This window comes from Melanotaenia boesemani, chromosome 15 (genome assembly GCF_017639745.1).
Source record: "Melanotaenia boesemani isolate fMelBoe1 chromosome 15, fMelBoe1.pri, whole genome shotgun sequence".
NCBI lineage: Eukaryota > Metazoa > Chordata > Actinopteri > Atheriniformes > Melanotaeniidae > Melanotaenia > Melanotaenia boesemani.
The window spans coordinates 23251163-23267655 of NC_055696.1; the positions used below are offsets into that span (position 1 = coordinate 23251163).

At 39.5% G+C, this 16493-nt stretch overlaps 1 protein-coding gene across 3 annotated transcripts in view; it reads right to left on the minus strand.

The window, feature by feature from the left end:
- robo3 (roundabout, axon guidance receptor, homolog 3 (Drosophila)) overlaps positions 1-10125 on the minus strand; it is a 205275-nt gene extending 195150 nt beyond the window's left edge. For 2 of the 3 annotated variants that reach the window (XM_042008555.1, XM_042008553.1), the window contains exon 1: positions 9884-10124. In XM_042008555.1, coding sequence (XP_041864489.1) covers positions 9884-10037 — 154 coding nt within the window. In that variant the 5' untranslated portion in view covers positions 10038-10124. Of the gene's footprint in view, positions 1-9883 lie in introns of all 3 variants that reach the window. The other variant, XM_042008552.1, reaches the window with a different exon arrangement.
- Positions 10126-16493: the final 6368 nt, after the last annotated feature.

The following is a 16493-nucleotide window of genomic DNA, read 5'->3' on the forward strand; positions in this document are numbered from 1 at the left end:
ACTTAATGAAGTAGCTCACTTAGAAAATCATGCTAGGCGTCATCAGTCTTGACCTTTTTTATGTTTTGTTCATTAAACAGAGCTTGAGACATGATAGTCTCAGCTCAAGTTTGCTTATTTTAAATAAAAAATGTAAACATTCAAACTAATATGATGTACAAATCATCACACTTGCTAAACATCAGCGACTAGCATTCCCGTTGTTAGCATTCAGGTGTTAGCATGCAGCTAAAAGAATAAGTTTATAAAGAGCTGTCTAAATAGGAGCATGTGCAGACATAATTTTACAGTGCTGACTGGTGATCTCATTAAAAGTATCTGCTTTTCAATTTGTGAGCAAAGCTGCTCATTCAAACACTCAATTTTCCCACCAGATAAGATATCAAACTAAAGCCAAGATGCATAAACGATGTGTTACGCACTAAAAACATGCAAATATTTGCTACATGTGCACCTCTACAATAAGAATGTAAAATGAGAAAATTAGCCCCTCATGCATCTTTCAGACCAATAACAGATTTCTGAAAAGGTTAAATGAAAATGTAAAAAAAAAAAAAAAAAAAGAATAAATTCTGAATTTAGCTAAACAAGGTTCACAGAGCATGCTTCATTGCATAACAGTGATTCTTTTTGATTTATAGCTTTTATAAAACACTAAATAAATTTAAAATGCCATAGTAGTTTTGGGATTGTTCTGATTTCCTGGCAATAGATGGCAGCTGACTCATGTACCACTTTAGGTTTCATTGGTTTGTTCTGCTTGAGCTGCTTGAGAAAGTGGGCTTGTCGTAGTTCTGATGCCAACTGTGTGTGAGCTGATGTTTTATTTACCTCTCATTTATATTTTTACCTCTTCAGTGATCTTTGAATTAATGAAGCTTATTAGTTCTGTTTATGTTTCTTCCACATGACTGACTCTACGTCACAAACACTAAAGCTCTATCTTTACTGTTGCTTTCATCGTCATGTCTGAACCAGAACCAGAGTGAGATCCATCCCCACGACATTATGGTCTACTTACACTCACCAGCCACTTTATTAGGTATGTCTTGCTCATACTGGATTGCACCCCCTTTTGGATACAGAACTTCTTTAAGTATTTATAGCACAACATTCCTCTGAGATGGATGTGAGCTGCACATCCATGATGACAATCTCTTGTTCCACCACATCCCAAAGCTGCTCTATTGGATTGAGATCTGGTGATTGTGGAGGCCATTGAAGTCCAGTGAACTCATTAGGTGCATTTTCATTACCACTAGAATTGCTCCAAACCTAAATATTGCAATAAAAATCTGGTAATGGAAACGCCTACATTTTTATGCTCTTATAAGGTGGTTTTTCAAGCGCGTCGATAAAGAAATATATTGCAAAAGTGTAATGGAAACACTTTTTTTCACATTTTCACATCCCTGTATGTGACATAGGGGTCACGTGACTTGTTCATTTCAAATAAAGATGGTGCGGCATTAGTAGATGCAGGAGGAAACGGAAATCTTTTTACAAATAATTAAAGAAAAAATACAACTGCCTTCCTTGATAGCGAACAACAGCAGAGTTTTACAAAGAAATAGAAATCTCCATCCTCCTCAGAGTGAAGTCTTGCGGGATGAGATTTTACGAGCATAACGGCTAATGCGCTAAATACCATTTAGTGGAAACACCTGCAAATTGCAATTGCACTTTTTCAAAATTTTAGAAAAATCATTTATTTTGCAAAAAACTGTAATGGAGCTAGCTACAACGCAGCTATTGTCATGTTCTAGAAAGCAGTTGGAGATGATCTAAGCTTTGTGACATGGTGCATTAGCCTGCTGGAAATAGCCATCAGAAGATGATACACTGTGGTCATAAAGGGATGGACATGGTCAGCAACGATACTCAGATACGCTGTGGTGGTTAAATGATGCTCCGTTTGTACTAAGGGGTCAAAACTGTGCCAAGAAAATATCCTCCACACCACAGCTGATACAAAGCGGGATGGATTTATGCTTTCATGATGTTTCCACCAAATTCTGAGACCGCCATCTGAATGTGGAGCTGAAATGTAGACTCATCAGACCAGGCAACATTTTTCCACCTTCTATTGTATAGTTTTGGTTAGGTAAATCAACAAATTGTTGTGTAACTGTCAGGCCAAACCATTCTGGCTATCCTTCTTTAACACCAACATGACATTTTGGTCTAGGCAACTACTGCTCACAGAATATTTTCTCTTTCAATCAATTCTCTGTCTACATGCCTAAATGTATTGAGCTGTCACCTTGGGATTGGCTGATTAGATTTTTGTGTTGCCATTTCCCCTTTTCTAACCATTGATTGCAACACTATCATGTTTTGGACATGTGTAATTTTACATGTTTTCTGTTGAGACTGGCTCCATTCACAGCTAAAGACAGGATGTAAACCAGGCTCAGCACATGCAAACACTTTCACAATGAGATTCATAAGGGAGCTACACATACAGTTTTATAAATCTGACACATATATATGCACATTTCTGTCTTTGTGCCTGCACACTTTAAATCATACAGCTACACAAAGTTTAATGCATTTGTCTCGTCCAATATTGCCAATACAGCAGTTACCCCTGTTCTGTTTTCAGATAAGCTAAATCAGGCATGTGGATGGAAGGATAGAGCAACAAGGAAAAGATTGTCTGAAATGAGACACACTCAGTTGATACTTTTGCCATGCTCTCATTCTACTTGTCCTCACAGAATGAAAAAACAAATTCATAGCAAGCTGAGAGCACGAAGAGGAGACTAACAAAACACAGATATGAAGGCAGAGAAATAAAGCACAGCAGGAGTGGCTTTACAGGGGGAAGAAGTAGCATGTTTGTGTGGAGGAACAAAAATGAAAATTGCAAATTGCAGTTGAACAGCTTCAGTCTAATCCAAGTGTTACCATCTCTGGACCAAAAGGGATATCATTTTCATTTAGCTCGATAACCCAGTCAACTGCATGCCCGCCACAGGAACCAAACCACATTATCATACTCATCATCAGGGCTTAACACAACCCTTCCACCTACAAACACGAGTAATTCCAGCTACACTAAAAATGATCATTTCAATCATTTCCCATGATCCATGTTTTGTTTTTCTTCTTTTCAAATTAAGCCCTGCACCTTATATTACATGTTATGATCTGAACACTGACTTACATCTTCATCATCATCCAATCTTCTGTGGCACGCACCTGGTGAAGTCCATGCTGTGACTGAGTCGGTTGTCCAAGTTGCTATCAGAATATGCAGAACTCCTGCTTGCAAAGTGGCATCCTTTGCCCTTCTCCCCCTCTCCTTCTTCCACTTCACTGTTAATCTTTGCCACAGATGCTGTCTAATTTCCATTTCTGTTCAGTTATGTACATAATTCTGCATATTATCTCAAAGACAGGAACCTAAGCTTGGAAAGTGGTGCAGAAGTGTCTGATGAGGTCTAAAAGCTGACAACAACAGCCTAATAAACCTTGTGAAGCTGAATACACTGAATGAAGGATATTTTTAGCTAAATCTATATTTTCTTTTAAATAGAAAAGCTTCAAAATTCACAATTTAAGCTAAAAGTTTCTAGTTTCTTTTCATTGGCTCCCTGTTAATTTTACAAAAAGTTAAATTTCTTCTCCTCACATGTAAAGTTTTTAGTACCCAATCTCCATTTGATCATCAGGATCTCATAGTTCCATATTTCCCCAACAGAGCACTTCACTCTCAGGTTTACTTTTGGTTCTTAGAGTTTCTAAAAGTAGAACGGGATGCAAGACCTTCAGTTATAAGACCCCTCTCTGTGGAACCAGCTCACAGTTGAAGTACAGGATGCATCACCATTTCTACTTTTAAGATTAGGCCTTACGCTTATCATTTGGACAGGCTTGAGAGACCTTTAAAGTGACTCTACATAACTTTCCAACCTGCTTCTGACTCAATTTGATGGCACACTGACATTCATTAGGCACAATCCTGGAGACGGCATTGCCCTGCAGCATCCCGAAGCTGAGAAACTACAATTCACAACTGTTCCAGCCCGGAGCATCATGTGACAGCCGCATTTTGCGTTAAGGCACCATCTCAAAAACCAGCAAGTGGATATCAACTCACTGGCTGTTTTAAATGCATACTGCTGGTTCAGCAAAGGAACATAAGTGGACATTATTGGACGAGAAGAAAAGAAAAAGAAAGTCACAGAGCAAGAGATAAAAGGAGGAAACATCAGACTGACTTTTACTGGCTGGAGAGAGTTTAGAGTAGAGACAGGATGCAAGATGGATGCTGGATTAGCCTCCGTTAGGGGCTCTATTGTGCTGCTTTAAATATTTATTTAGTTGTACTTTTAACACTGGTTCAGATGTTGGTCAGCTGTGTTGTTTTCAAAGTGCTACATAAATAAAGTGGAGTTGGAGTTATGCTGCTATAAGCTTAGACTGCCCGTGGAAGTTCATGATGCGCTAACATCTCTTTGCTCTCACCCAATTCTTTATTCTCTCTGTAAGAATATGTGATATTTTTATTGTCATTAACTTGTGCTTCTTATTTTTCCTTTCCCAGCAGGTTTCCCTCTTTAATGCGCTTATTGAACCCAATTTCCTGTACTCCCAACTGACAGAGGTAGATGGCCACCCCTCCTGAATATGGTTCTCCTGAGAGGTTTCCTTCCCGTTAAAGGGAGTTTTTCCTCTCCACTGTTGCCCACTGCCTTGTGCATGCTCAGGACATGGAGTCTAATCAAAGAAAAGATTTCCGTGGCAAAGCTTTTTTTTTTTATTGTTTTAGTATCATTTCTAGGCTTAGAAAAACAACCATAAAGTAAATGGACTAATGTGGATCATTTAATCAATCAAGTAACTGGACTAAAGTGAGTCAGTTTGAGTTGACTTATAGATTGATTAGATTGTACCTTTAAAAGTGCCATGATATGACTTTGTTGTGAATTTGCTCTCTAAAAGTAAAGATGAACTGAACTGAATGGATCAGGTGCAACATTACAATACATCACATTACACAGAATTGTTCTAATAAAAATATATAGTTTCTGAATCATACTGTACTACATATGCCTAGAAACATCTTATTAAGAAGATATACACACCCCTAATTACAACAAATAACTTTTCTTTTTATTCAGTAGGAAAGGGAACAGAAATTGCATATAATTAGTCTGAGTGCATCACCTGGCCTCTTCAGCTCCGGGCTTGATGCCATCACAATGTGGCGCTCAAATCTCTCCGCTTTATGCTCTCCACCACAGTTTGCCTGGCCAGACGCTCCTGAGCCCTCCCAGGTCATCAGACATTCTCTTTCTAGCTCTCTACAAAGTCCCAGCCACCACCACCAGCATCAGCACAAGCTCAGCAAGAAAGGTCACATTTAATGATCGCAATGTCATGCTGGCGTTGGAGCCCGCTTTGACGGTAAGTATGGGGGTCCAGAGGGGAAAACAGTGTCTGTGTTCCCGCTGACTTTGAATTTGCATGCACCTCCCTGCATTTGTGCATCCGCATCTGTAGTCTAGGCGATGCGGGTTCGCGAAAGAGGCCGAAGCAATGGTCGGCTAATGGATGGCTTTCAACGATGGCGGAGTCAAGCTGAGGAGGGTATTAGGGGAGACAACTGGTGGTTCTCAGAGCTTGGATCACACTATGAATAAAGATGTTTGGCCTCCCAAATGCTCCCCAGAATTCTATTAATTATGCATCTCAACTAGTCAGCCATTCCCAGTGAATGCAGAAGGAATACAGCAGCATGGATGTTGATCCAGTGGTAAGCAGTGGAAACTCCTAATTATTCTTTTTTTTCTTGTCTTGCTCATTTTGTGCTACAGGTTTAAAGCCGACTACTCAACACGATATCATGGCAATGCTTACAAGTAGTTCATCACTTCAGGCAATTTTCATGTAACACATTTTGTGCTTCTTAAGTGCACCATTTCACATCATTATAACACAACAAATGGTTAGGGTTATTATAAAACAACATGTCAGGGAGTTACGCTCTCACAGTACATAGCATGAAAAAGCTAAAGCTACAAAAAAGTGCATGCAAACAACTTCACAGGCTGACCGGTTAACACAGCTGGATTCTGACAGCAGCATTAGCACCAAACAGCCAAACAACATCCACCACAGGCTTTCCTGGTAAAGGAAGTTTAACCCTCCTCTCAGAACTCCTGAAGGGCGCCATGCTGCTTTTCTTCTGCCTGTTTTTCTAAAAGCCTGGTTTTTAAATACTGTGTGACTTGAGCTGAGTGCAAAATTGATTTTACAAAATGCTGATTTACACCTTTAAACATTCTCCAAATATTTCTGCTTCTGTACAAATAAAAGTGAATATTGTGAATGTTGTGGGGGAGTCCTTTTATGAGATTTGCATATTTAAATGTTGGTGAGAAAGAAAATGCACACATACACACAGCGAGAGAGACAAGTGGAGTCCCTGCCAGATCTATGGTCTATAGAGCAAAGGGGAATCCACTTGGCTTGCATGAAGGGACAAATGGCCACAGCAGTGCCCATGAATTATGTTTTACATTTGTATAAATACATATAAACACAAATAATTACTCAAAACAGCAGCAGGCATCTCCATCCTCTGATGCCCAGGATCATGTTTACACTCATAACATATAAAACTGATCACAAAATCATTAAACTCTATAATATCATCTACAGCAGTTCACCACAAAAAAATGTTGCTTTTTAAAGTTAATTTATATTAAATATAACCACTTTTAACCAAGATCCAATTTCTCAAGACTGAATTGGCTCAGACGGCAGCATCAGCACAGTTGCAACACACTTCACATTCAGACATTTCACATGAAATTACATCAATATGTGAAATCAGAAATTATCAAAACACAAACCTCTAAGGAGGTATTGATTTTTAAATCACATAAAAATGCTCCAAATTCATACTTTGGGACTATTTACTTTTAAGCGATATTTCAAACTGATTCATGCAAAGCAGCCATCATAATTAAATGCTTTGTTTTTTGTTTTTTTTTTTTTGTTTTTTTTTACCTAGATAGCAGGAAAAAATACAGAGAACAAAGACACAAAATTACTGAGGTTAAAAATGTAGGAGGAAGCAGACTAAGAAACCCTTGTAATTAGAAAGTACCAATATGTTCTATATGCCAACGAACTACCTCAAATTTCTGTGATCAAGTGAATCCAGAACATGTGACCATAGTTAGGATGCGTGAGTATAAATAACATCATCATATTCCAGCGCAGACATATCAAGTGATTTTTACAAACTGATCCCATGCAAAGCAACCAACAATGAAGCTCAGTTATGAGCTTGATTGTTTATCATTTCCAACATATTTAAAAGACTTGACCTGAAGGTTTATTGACTGCACAGTAGTCGCTCTCATGGGGGCTTTTACATGTTTGTAACATGAGTTCTGCAGATTTTTCATATTGATTCATGACTCAGACGTGTTCCCCAGAGTTCCCTAAAGAGAACACGTCTTCATATCAAACACAGGTTCTGCTTATTCTTAATGATTTTAAATGTTCCATCACGGTCTAGAGCCGAATCCAGGTGTGACAATGACATGGGTGGTAGGAACGTCTTCTCCTGTATTTATATTAAAGAAATTTAAAGTTTAGACTTAGAATATGTGAAAACCTGAAATTATTCTCAGTCAGTGAGCAAATAAAAGGCGTTTGCTTAGTTTAATTTAATTTTCAGGCATTCATTGACATTCCTTTTCATTTAGGCATTTTGAAAAAATTTCCTCATTATCTAAACTCTCCAGAGATTTAACTTCCCCCACCTATCCAAAAACTAAATAAATAAATAAATCCCTCCCCAGTTAGAAGCTGTCAGGTATAATCAGATGTGCATCGGGAGCGAACGGAAACTGCTGATATAACACAGAAGATGCGATGAAGAAAGAAGGGGAGTGAATAAACTGATAGCTCCACTATTGTGCTGTGTTTGAGTGAATTGTCCATTATTTCCCAAATTGGTTATCGGGCCTCATTGATTTTCCCATTGAACCTCCCTCCAGGTCGACCCACGCAAGCTGTCCGCTGACTGACTTGCTATCGAGCTTTTCGCTTGGATACCCACGGTTTGACCACCGGCCGCCAGCGAGCCGCCCCTCCAACTGATGAATCAGCACGACAGCCAAGAAAGTATACCTCTATTATGTCTCTATTATGATTAAAAACAAAATATGCCTGGGTTGTCAGTCCAAATGTGGGGATAGATGAGTTTTACATGAGCCAAAAAGCTGGATTGCCTTTCTTTTATCCCCCTGTGGTATTGATTTCTTTTGCAAGTAGAAAATTAGATATCAGTGTTTGCTTATCAGTTTCATTCTCTCCATGTTGTCAATCTATATTCTTTACACTAGTTTATAATAGAGAAGGCTTCTCTACTTTATCTCATTGATCAGTGATTAGTAGAGCTATTACATCCACCCCATTCCTGTCTGAATCTATCAAAGCGATCACTGGGAGGGGACTCTCTTCTGGGGACAGATCCCAAAGAATATGAAGCCAGATTTGTACGAGGCATGCCTCCCTATCAGCCTATCAGTCTGCACTCCTCTGCCTCACATAGATTTCCCTCAATAGATTCATTGTTCCTCCTCGCCTCTCATGCTTACTATTTCTATAGATCTTCAGAGCAAACCCCACGCTCAATCTGCACTCCATTAGAGCCCGTGGATGAAAAGAGAAATGGAGGTGTGAGAGTGTTGAAAGAGAAGCTATGAAGTTAAAAGTATTGATGCTTCTTGGAGTTGGCTACCAGTATAGAGGAGGGGAGCAAATCCACCTTTCATAGCCATGTACACTCTATCAAAAGGCAAACGCAGCTCCCATCTGTGACAAAATGCACCCACATTGGGTGAGTGGGGGGGGTGGGGGCACAAAGAGGGGCTTCCTCTTATCATCAGATGATGGCCACAAGCTGGGAAGCAGCAGGATGTTTCATGAAACCAGCTTACAAACATAATAGAGAAGAAAGATGGGATGAAATGGTTACCTCTAAACCAAATAACACACACTGAATCTATTACATTCTCCTTACAATGTTGTGTGTGTGAAAGCAGCTTTCATTTGTATGCACTAACATGGAGACAAAGCTAGAGGGTTCATTATAGCAGACATCAAGGTGATCTGCTGACTTAACGCCGCCCCATGTACATGCAGAAAAACACCAGTATGCACATATAAATGCACCCAGGCCATTACAGTAACACACAGCACGCGGACGTCTCAATAAACCATGTTAGGAAGCCGCATGCCAACAAAAGCTCATAAAAACACAGCAAAGTGATGCGAGACTGAGCTTCATCACGGATGGAGAGGTGAGGAGAGGCCCGCTGGTGAAAGTTAAAGAGATGTGACAGCTCCGGCCCGGCGTGCCTGACAGCAGACAGCTTCATTTAACGAGGTGAGCCGGGCTGCCGCTCATGTTTCTGCAAAATCAACTTTGTTATTGGATAATACTGTCTGCCATGTTTCACTCAGCCCACAACATCTTCAATGCTGTCAATAGACAGCACTTAGAATAAGTTAGAAAAGGTTGGAAAGTTTGACACATTATGTTTCATTCAGTCCAGGAATTTGGGAAATCAGGAAGGTTTATGTCATTATTATCCATTTAGAGGAAAGATTTCTTGATAACTGGATGGATATTCTCTGATCTGGTCAGTTAATGTGATGGGAATTTAATCCCTTTATCTCCAATCACCTCATCTAACAGTTTAAACTCCCCTTCACTTTCTTCTTTTCCTCTCTTTCTCACAAATTATATATCACAGGCACATAAAACACCCCTCATTTTCAGTCTGTTTTCAAGCAAACCTAAAGAGGGAGTTTGAGGTGGAGAGGAAAGAAAAGAAATCTGTGTCCTTACCGTTGAAGCCGGTGAAGTTTCCCCAGTCGAGCAGGGAGCTGTTGAAGGATGGCAGGGAGCCGTTGTAGAACAAATCTGTGCCATTGGATGGGTTTCGGATGGTGTCGGTGAACAGGTTCATCTGCAGCAGGGTCTTGATCAGGTAGCGCAGCATCTTGCCTCCCAGAGGGAACTGCTGTTCCCCCTCTTTACTGGAGTTCTTCTTTTATTTGTCCTCGTAAAAGTGTGAGTCTGTCTCCAGGCGACTCTCCTCAGCCGCCACGATTTCTGTTAACAAGAGTTTAAAAGATGTTCTTTAACAATTCCAGATATTTTAGGAAAAAATTAAAGGAGAAATCTTAATGGAAAAGTGGATAAAAAGAAATCAAGCCTTGCAGATTAACTAGTTGAGTTCAGGTGGAGGGGGGGGGGTGGCCTTGTGCTGAGATTCCTCCCAAGCATCGGATTGTTCCTTCCTCTTGTTCCTTTTGTTCTGGGATCAAATAACTTCACACGCCGTCTGCCACCACACAAAACAACAGCCTCTCGCCGGTGTAAAAGAATCCAGCGATGTGATGATGACCCTTTCGGATTGTTCGCCACTCTCCAACCCCTCCCTCTAGCTCCTCCTGTGTCCCTCCCTCCCTGCAGCTCTCACTCCCCTCCTCTCTCTCTCTGTGTGTGATGGGGTCCCGATGGGCCCAGAAGAGAGATAGAGAGCAGGTGTTGTTGACAATAAATGTTTAATTATTAGATTAATAATCATCCCAGGAGGCTGCGTATCAGGGTGGTGGAGTAAAGGCTTCGAATAGACTCACTGTAACTGTCTTAACCATAAACAACACACACACACACACACACAGAGGTCTCATATATGCATAAACACACACATGTACAGTATGTGTTAGACCAGTCTAACTCCTGCAGCGTTTGTTTGTTTTATGCTGTCATGTAATGTGAAAACAGATGGATTGTCGGGATTTTCTGTCACTTTTTATGAATAAAAATCTCTTGGCATGTCAAATATAAGTTTTCTGCTTTATAATGAAAGAAAAAACTACAGAAACTTGCAGAAAGATTTGACATGAAACAAAGAAAAGGATAAACCAACTCCTTTGTTGTTTTTTTCAGCTATTTTATCCTAACTTTACAGATTACATCAGTTTGCATGCCTGCGTCTGCATATGCATGAAAGACATTTGCCCACATGCCCTCAATCATGCTCAAGCATGCTACATCCCTAATGCATAGCCCACATATCATCATCGATGTGCACGTGTGAATACATGAGTACGGTCGCATGTGGTTTCACGGACGTCCCGCTGACAGCCTCAGTCTGACTCCGATTAACGGTTGCCCGTCCCCCCCCCCCACCACCATCAGGGCCGTGTCCTCCCGCTCCATCACTGTGACAATGGGACCCATCCCAACGACAAAGCTGCCGTGACGACCCCCGTCCCGTAGCCTATTTCTGGAGGTCTTTCTCAAGGCTCTGTCTTATTTTAGGGGACTTTCCATTCATAAGGGCATCTGTGCCAGCTACAGCAACACATACGGTGTTAATGGGCGTACAATAAGGGGGATTGTAGGAGGGAGAGCTGCAGAAGAAATCGATAGCTTGATGAAGTGTGGGAATATAGTTATCTTGTCAGCGTGGTTCTATCATTTCACAAAAATGTGTTTTAAGGCAGCTCAACATGACTACATTATTTGGATAAAAGTTTAACAAGATTCAACTAAGAAAAAGGTGCAAGTGTTCAAAGACTGTTGTCATTTTAACCAACATCTAAACTGAAGGCTTTAAAGCTTCACATGCATTCAAAATTTACTTAAATATCTTCATAATTTCTCAGCAGAAAGGGTTTTCCTTTACCTAACTGGAAAATATCACAAGGATAATGAAGATGGTGAAGGAAATTTGCAAGAATCTTTATGTAGCTGTGTCCTCAATATCTCGGTGTGGCACCATCATCAGTGTAGCCAAAAGACTAAAACAAAGAGTTAATGGTGCATTTTGTGACAGGTTGTGCTGTGAGCCAAAAGCAGTGGTTATCCTGTGCTCACAGACAGTCTTCACCCTGAAAATTCTTTTCCAGTGCCCAAAATTGTGTTTGCATGTGGATAAAGGGTGTAAATGTCTGATCCATGGTCAGAGATGAGAAGGATGGACCCTACAAGGCAGGACGCTGGCAAACCCAGGAACTAGGGTGCATTTAAAAAAACTAAAGTCAAATCCCTGTGAGAATAACAAAGAACCTGAAACAAGACTGAATAACAAGGTTGATTTGACACCTGCATCAAATCTCTTTTTCATGAAGAAACACTTCCAAAACCCTTTGATTAGCTTCTTAATTAGTTTCATACTGCTGCAAAGCCTTAACCCTTTAAGACCTGTGCCTTTTTGTGGGATTCTGCTTGAAAATTGCACAACTATAATAAAATTACTATATTTCTGCAACCATAAAGTCTATTTGAATACTTTTGGAGTAGTAGAGGGACCATTTGTGATATTTCTTAAGATGTATAAATATTGGTGTACTGGTGAAGAAGATCAAAGCAGATGACACATAGTACAAATAAAGTTTCAAGCTTCTCCACATCAATCATCAAACATCAGGCTACATCCCATCTACTTAACTGAGATTTGTCATCAGCATAAAAATAAAAAAAAACTATTAGTAGTAACTACTGTAAAAGTATGTAAGTCCTGTAATTTCCACCAATATTAAAACAGTCTTTATGGTTGAAAATTAAAATTTCAAAGTATTTCAATGAGTGCCAGATAAAGGGTTAACATTATATTATTTGAAATAGAATATTGTGTTAAAGCAGACGGGAAAAAAAATCTAAGGTTATTTCTTCATTTGTGGTCTTTTCCAAACCCCACCAATTATTGTGAAGTTTCACACGTCACTCCACTGCAGCGCGAGTTAAAAACTCACACGCATGCACAGTCACACACAGTAATTCCTCATCAATCTCCTCAAGAGCAGACTTTCCACCTCCAGCAGGAGGATTTAGAGCCTAACGAAAGAGGCACCTTGTTTCACACTCTCAAAGTCAGGCTGCATCCCCGGGAAAGAGTTTGTGTGGATTACAGGGAAGAGACGTACAAATGTACCGGAAGTACAGCTCAGATATGGAGCTGAATAGATACAGCTCTATGCAAAGACTCTGTTTATCTACAAAAGTGCAAGTTTTTAACAAGAAACGGTAAATATTCTCAACACAAACCCCAGAATCTGTTAGTAAAATGTTGATAAAACACAGTAGACAACAAATCATGATGCTGCGATTATTTCTTCAATTATCTCTAACAGCAAATAGCTTTTTTTATTACTATTTTTTATTTTTAATCATAAACTGACCATAATGAGGCTGCAGTGGAGAGCCACTACAAATATATGTGTATGATTGCCTGTTCCCTGCTTTCTCTTCTGAGCCACTTATAATTCTCAGTAATGACTCTTCTTAGGCTGCGATCATGATCCCAGCCTGATTGTGGAATTGACACTAAAGAAAAATCTTTGTGTTGGTGCAGAAGGACACAAATGATGCAACTTTTTGGTGCTTTTAAAAGTACTGTAATTCAGTGATTGATAGTTTGAAGCCTGCACAGATGACAAGAGGAAACCCAGCAGGAGGGCTTCTCACCTCCTGTTCTTTATGTTGGCTTGATGGATGAAAGCCCCCACAACAAGCCCAAGGTAGCCATCATGGTGCACAACAATGGCATTCAGTTGCAGTTATTTCTCCCACAATTACTTAAAAGTTTCCATATAAAAAATCTTTTTGAGAAAGCTGTATGAAATTGTTTATTTTCGCTCTATAGCCTTTAAATGGCTCTAAAATGATGTATCGTGGTGGCAGAATGGTACATATTCTCATTAGATAGTCTTCCATTATAAATACCACTTTGTGTTTCAGTAAAGGAGCACAAATAATTTAGTTTGTGCACATTGTTTATGCATTTAGCCCTTTTTTTTATACATTATTACTTATAATATATAAATTACACATGACATGAGGAGGCTACAGATTCATAAAGTTTAGGGGAAACTAACCAAAATGTCTAATGTTTTGGAAGGAAGATGCCATATTTTCAAAGTTTAGATGCAAGTTTATACATTAGATAACTTAAACAAATGTTGAGCTATGTGGTGATATTATCCAAGAAAGATTTAGGCTTTGAATTGAAGAAATACTCGTCATTTTCAATTCCCCGATGTCTTAAACTATCTGATGCTTTCAGTGAGCTTCTGGATGGCCAAGCAGATGAAACTATGGAAAAGTTTGGAAATCTGTAACTTCATGAGTGGATGCAGGAAAACAGTTGTGATAAAGGGACATATTCTGCTTTTTTTTGTTTTCTTGCTCATAAAAGTGCACATTTTAGTTCTTTTATGGCTTCATTGCTACAAACTGTGATCAGCCAATGTTTGAACAACTCTGCTCTTCTCTTTCAGGATAATAATTGAAAATAAGCTGCACACAGAGACATGCTTAGGTGTATCAGCTTGTATTATTTAGATGCTTTATACACATGGAATCGGTGCTTTGGGAGGCTGAAAATTAACCTTTTTCAAACCAGATTCCAAAGTAAAGAAATCTGAAAATGCCATTGTTTTGATGACAGCACAGCCTCTTTCTCCTTCAACCTGCAAACCAAACCTTACCAACAGCTACAACAATGGAGGACTACATTGTTACATTGATGCAGCAGAAGCTGCTGAGAATGATATGGCTTCTACAGTAAAATCTGTAAAAAAATAAATAAATTACAATAAGCAAAACCCACACAAAAGTTTAATCTTTAGCTCGTTTTTTTCAGCCATCTTCTTCATTATATATTTATTTTACATCACATGGGTTTACATGCATACTCCATGTCTTCTTTATGTGGCAGCACCACTTCCAAACTTGGCATATTTACTGCAGCTAATCAGTGGTTTTGTGTTTCCTTAAATGATTCAGTCTTTAAGGAAAACCTTTGAAAAACTAAATTTGTTCATTCACCGCGTGGATGTAACCAAAGTTTGCTCATTAAATTAGCTCAACTCATTTATAGTCGGCTTCTTGCTTTGCAACCATAATCTTGATTAATAAAAGAAGAAAGCATTTGCAGCTTTATTGCGCCATGATATAAACTTTACCAGCCAAATAACAGAAGCTAATAGAGAAGGGCCCTAAGCAACTAAAGATTTACAAACTCTAGCATGCTTTGATTCAGCTCCTTTTAATCACAACCAAATGTTCTCATGCCACTTTTCTTCAGCATCTCTTCAGAAAAACTTTGTCTCACTCATTCTTTTCTTTTACTTTAGAATTAATCTCAATTAGTTTCACAATTTGAACAATTAAAACAATAATTAAGACATACCAATGAACATGAACATGTTTGCCATACATGCTGGGGTACACAATGAGCTAGGCGGTCTGGTTGACGACCTAGATCATTGTTCTACTAATTCCCTAGTTGTCAAATGCAACCTGGGAATAAGACATCTTAATAAGTCAGGCTTTAATAAAATAACACTTGTTTGCAGACCAAAAGTATTTTTTCTTCCTGGTTTGACTGAAGAATTATGGGTATCTACATCGTGACCTTTTGCTTTGTTATGTGCGCATTAGTTTGAAGCGTGAAACCAAATTTCATGCAAATCCATCAAACACAGGGTTAAGTGACAGCACACTGGGTGTTTGTCCTTATATTCACATGTTAATGTGGATGCAGATGGGTCATTAGTGTCAACATGGTGTTGGATGGAGGATTTTGTCCCATTATGGCACTTTTAAAAAGGATTTTACTTTTAATCAATACTTGTAGTTATCATGTTTTATAATTATTTAGAAAAGACAGAATTAGAGCTCAAACACAATCAAAGAAACAAGAGACACTACAAACAGGACTTCATATGGCTTTCCTTCAACAGTGGCTCTTTTTTGCCACTCACAAAAAAAGCCAGATTAGTGGAGTACATGACTAAAAGCTGAGCTGTGGATCTCTGCAGCTCCTTCAGAGTCATCATGTTTCTCTTGTCTGCTTCTCTGATTAGTGCTCTAGTTTGGCCTGTCAGTTTAGGTCAGTGGTGGGGAACACACACACAATATGTAATAATATGTACGGTATATAAATATGTACATAAACATGTATCTAAATATGTAAACATGATTTACATGTGTTCATTGTAAAGTGTGACAGCAGCAGAGAGGAAAGACCTGCGGCATCTTTTACACAGCCAGGATGGATCAGCTTGTCCCTGAAGCTGCTCTCCAGACCAGACAGGGCGTCCTGCAGGAGGTAGGACTCATCGTCCAACAAGGAGGTCAGTTTTGCCAGGACCTTTTTGTCACCTACGTCCTGCACTGAGTCCAGTGAACAAAGCTGGATGACTTTGTCCATCTGCTTTCTCTCCTTCTCTGTGATGCTGCTGCTCCAGCAGACCACACAGCACATGATGGCTGACGCCACCACAGAGCCATAGAGGGTCCTCAGGAGTGTCCTCTTCCCTCCAAAAGACTGCAGTCTCCTCAGAAGCCAATCAGTCACTGTAGAACAAGAAAACATCTAAAGCTTGCAGGACTGCAGCCCTCCACCACCACCAAACCCCTAGAAATGCAGACTCTTATC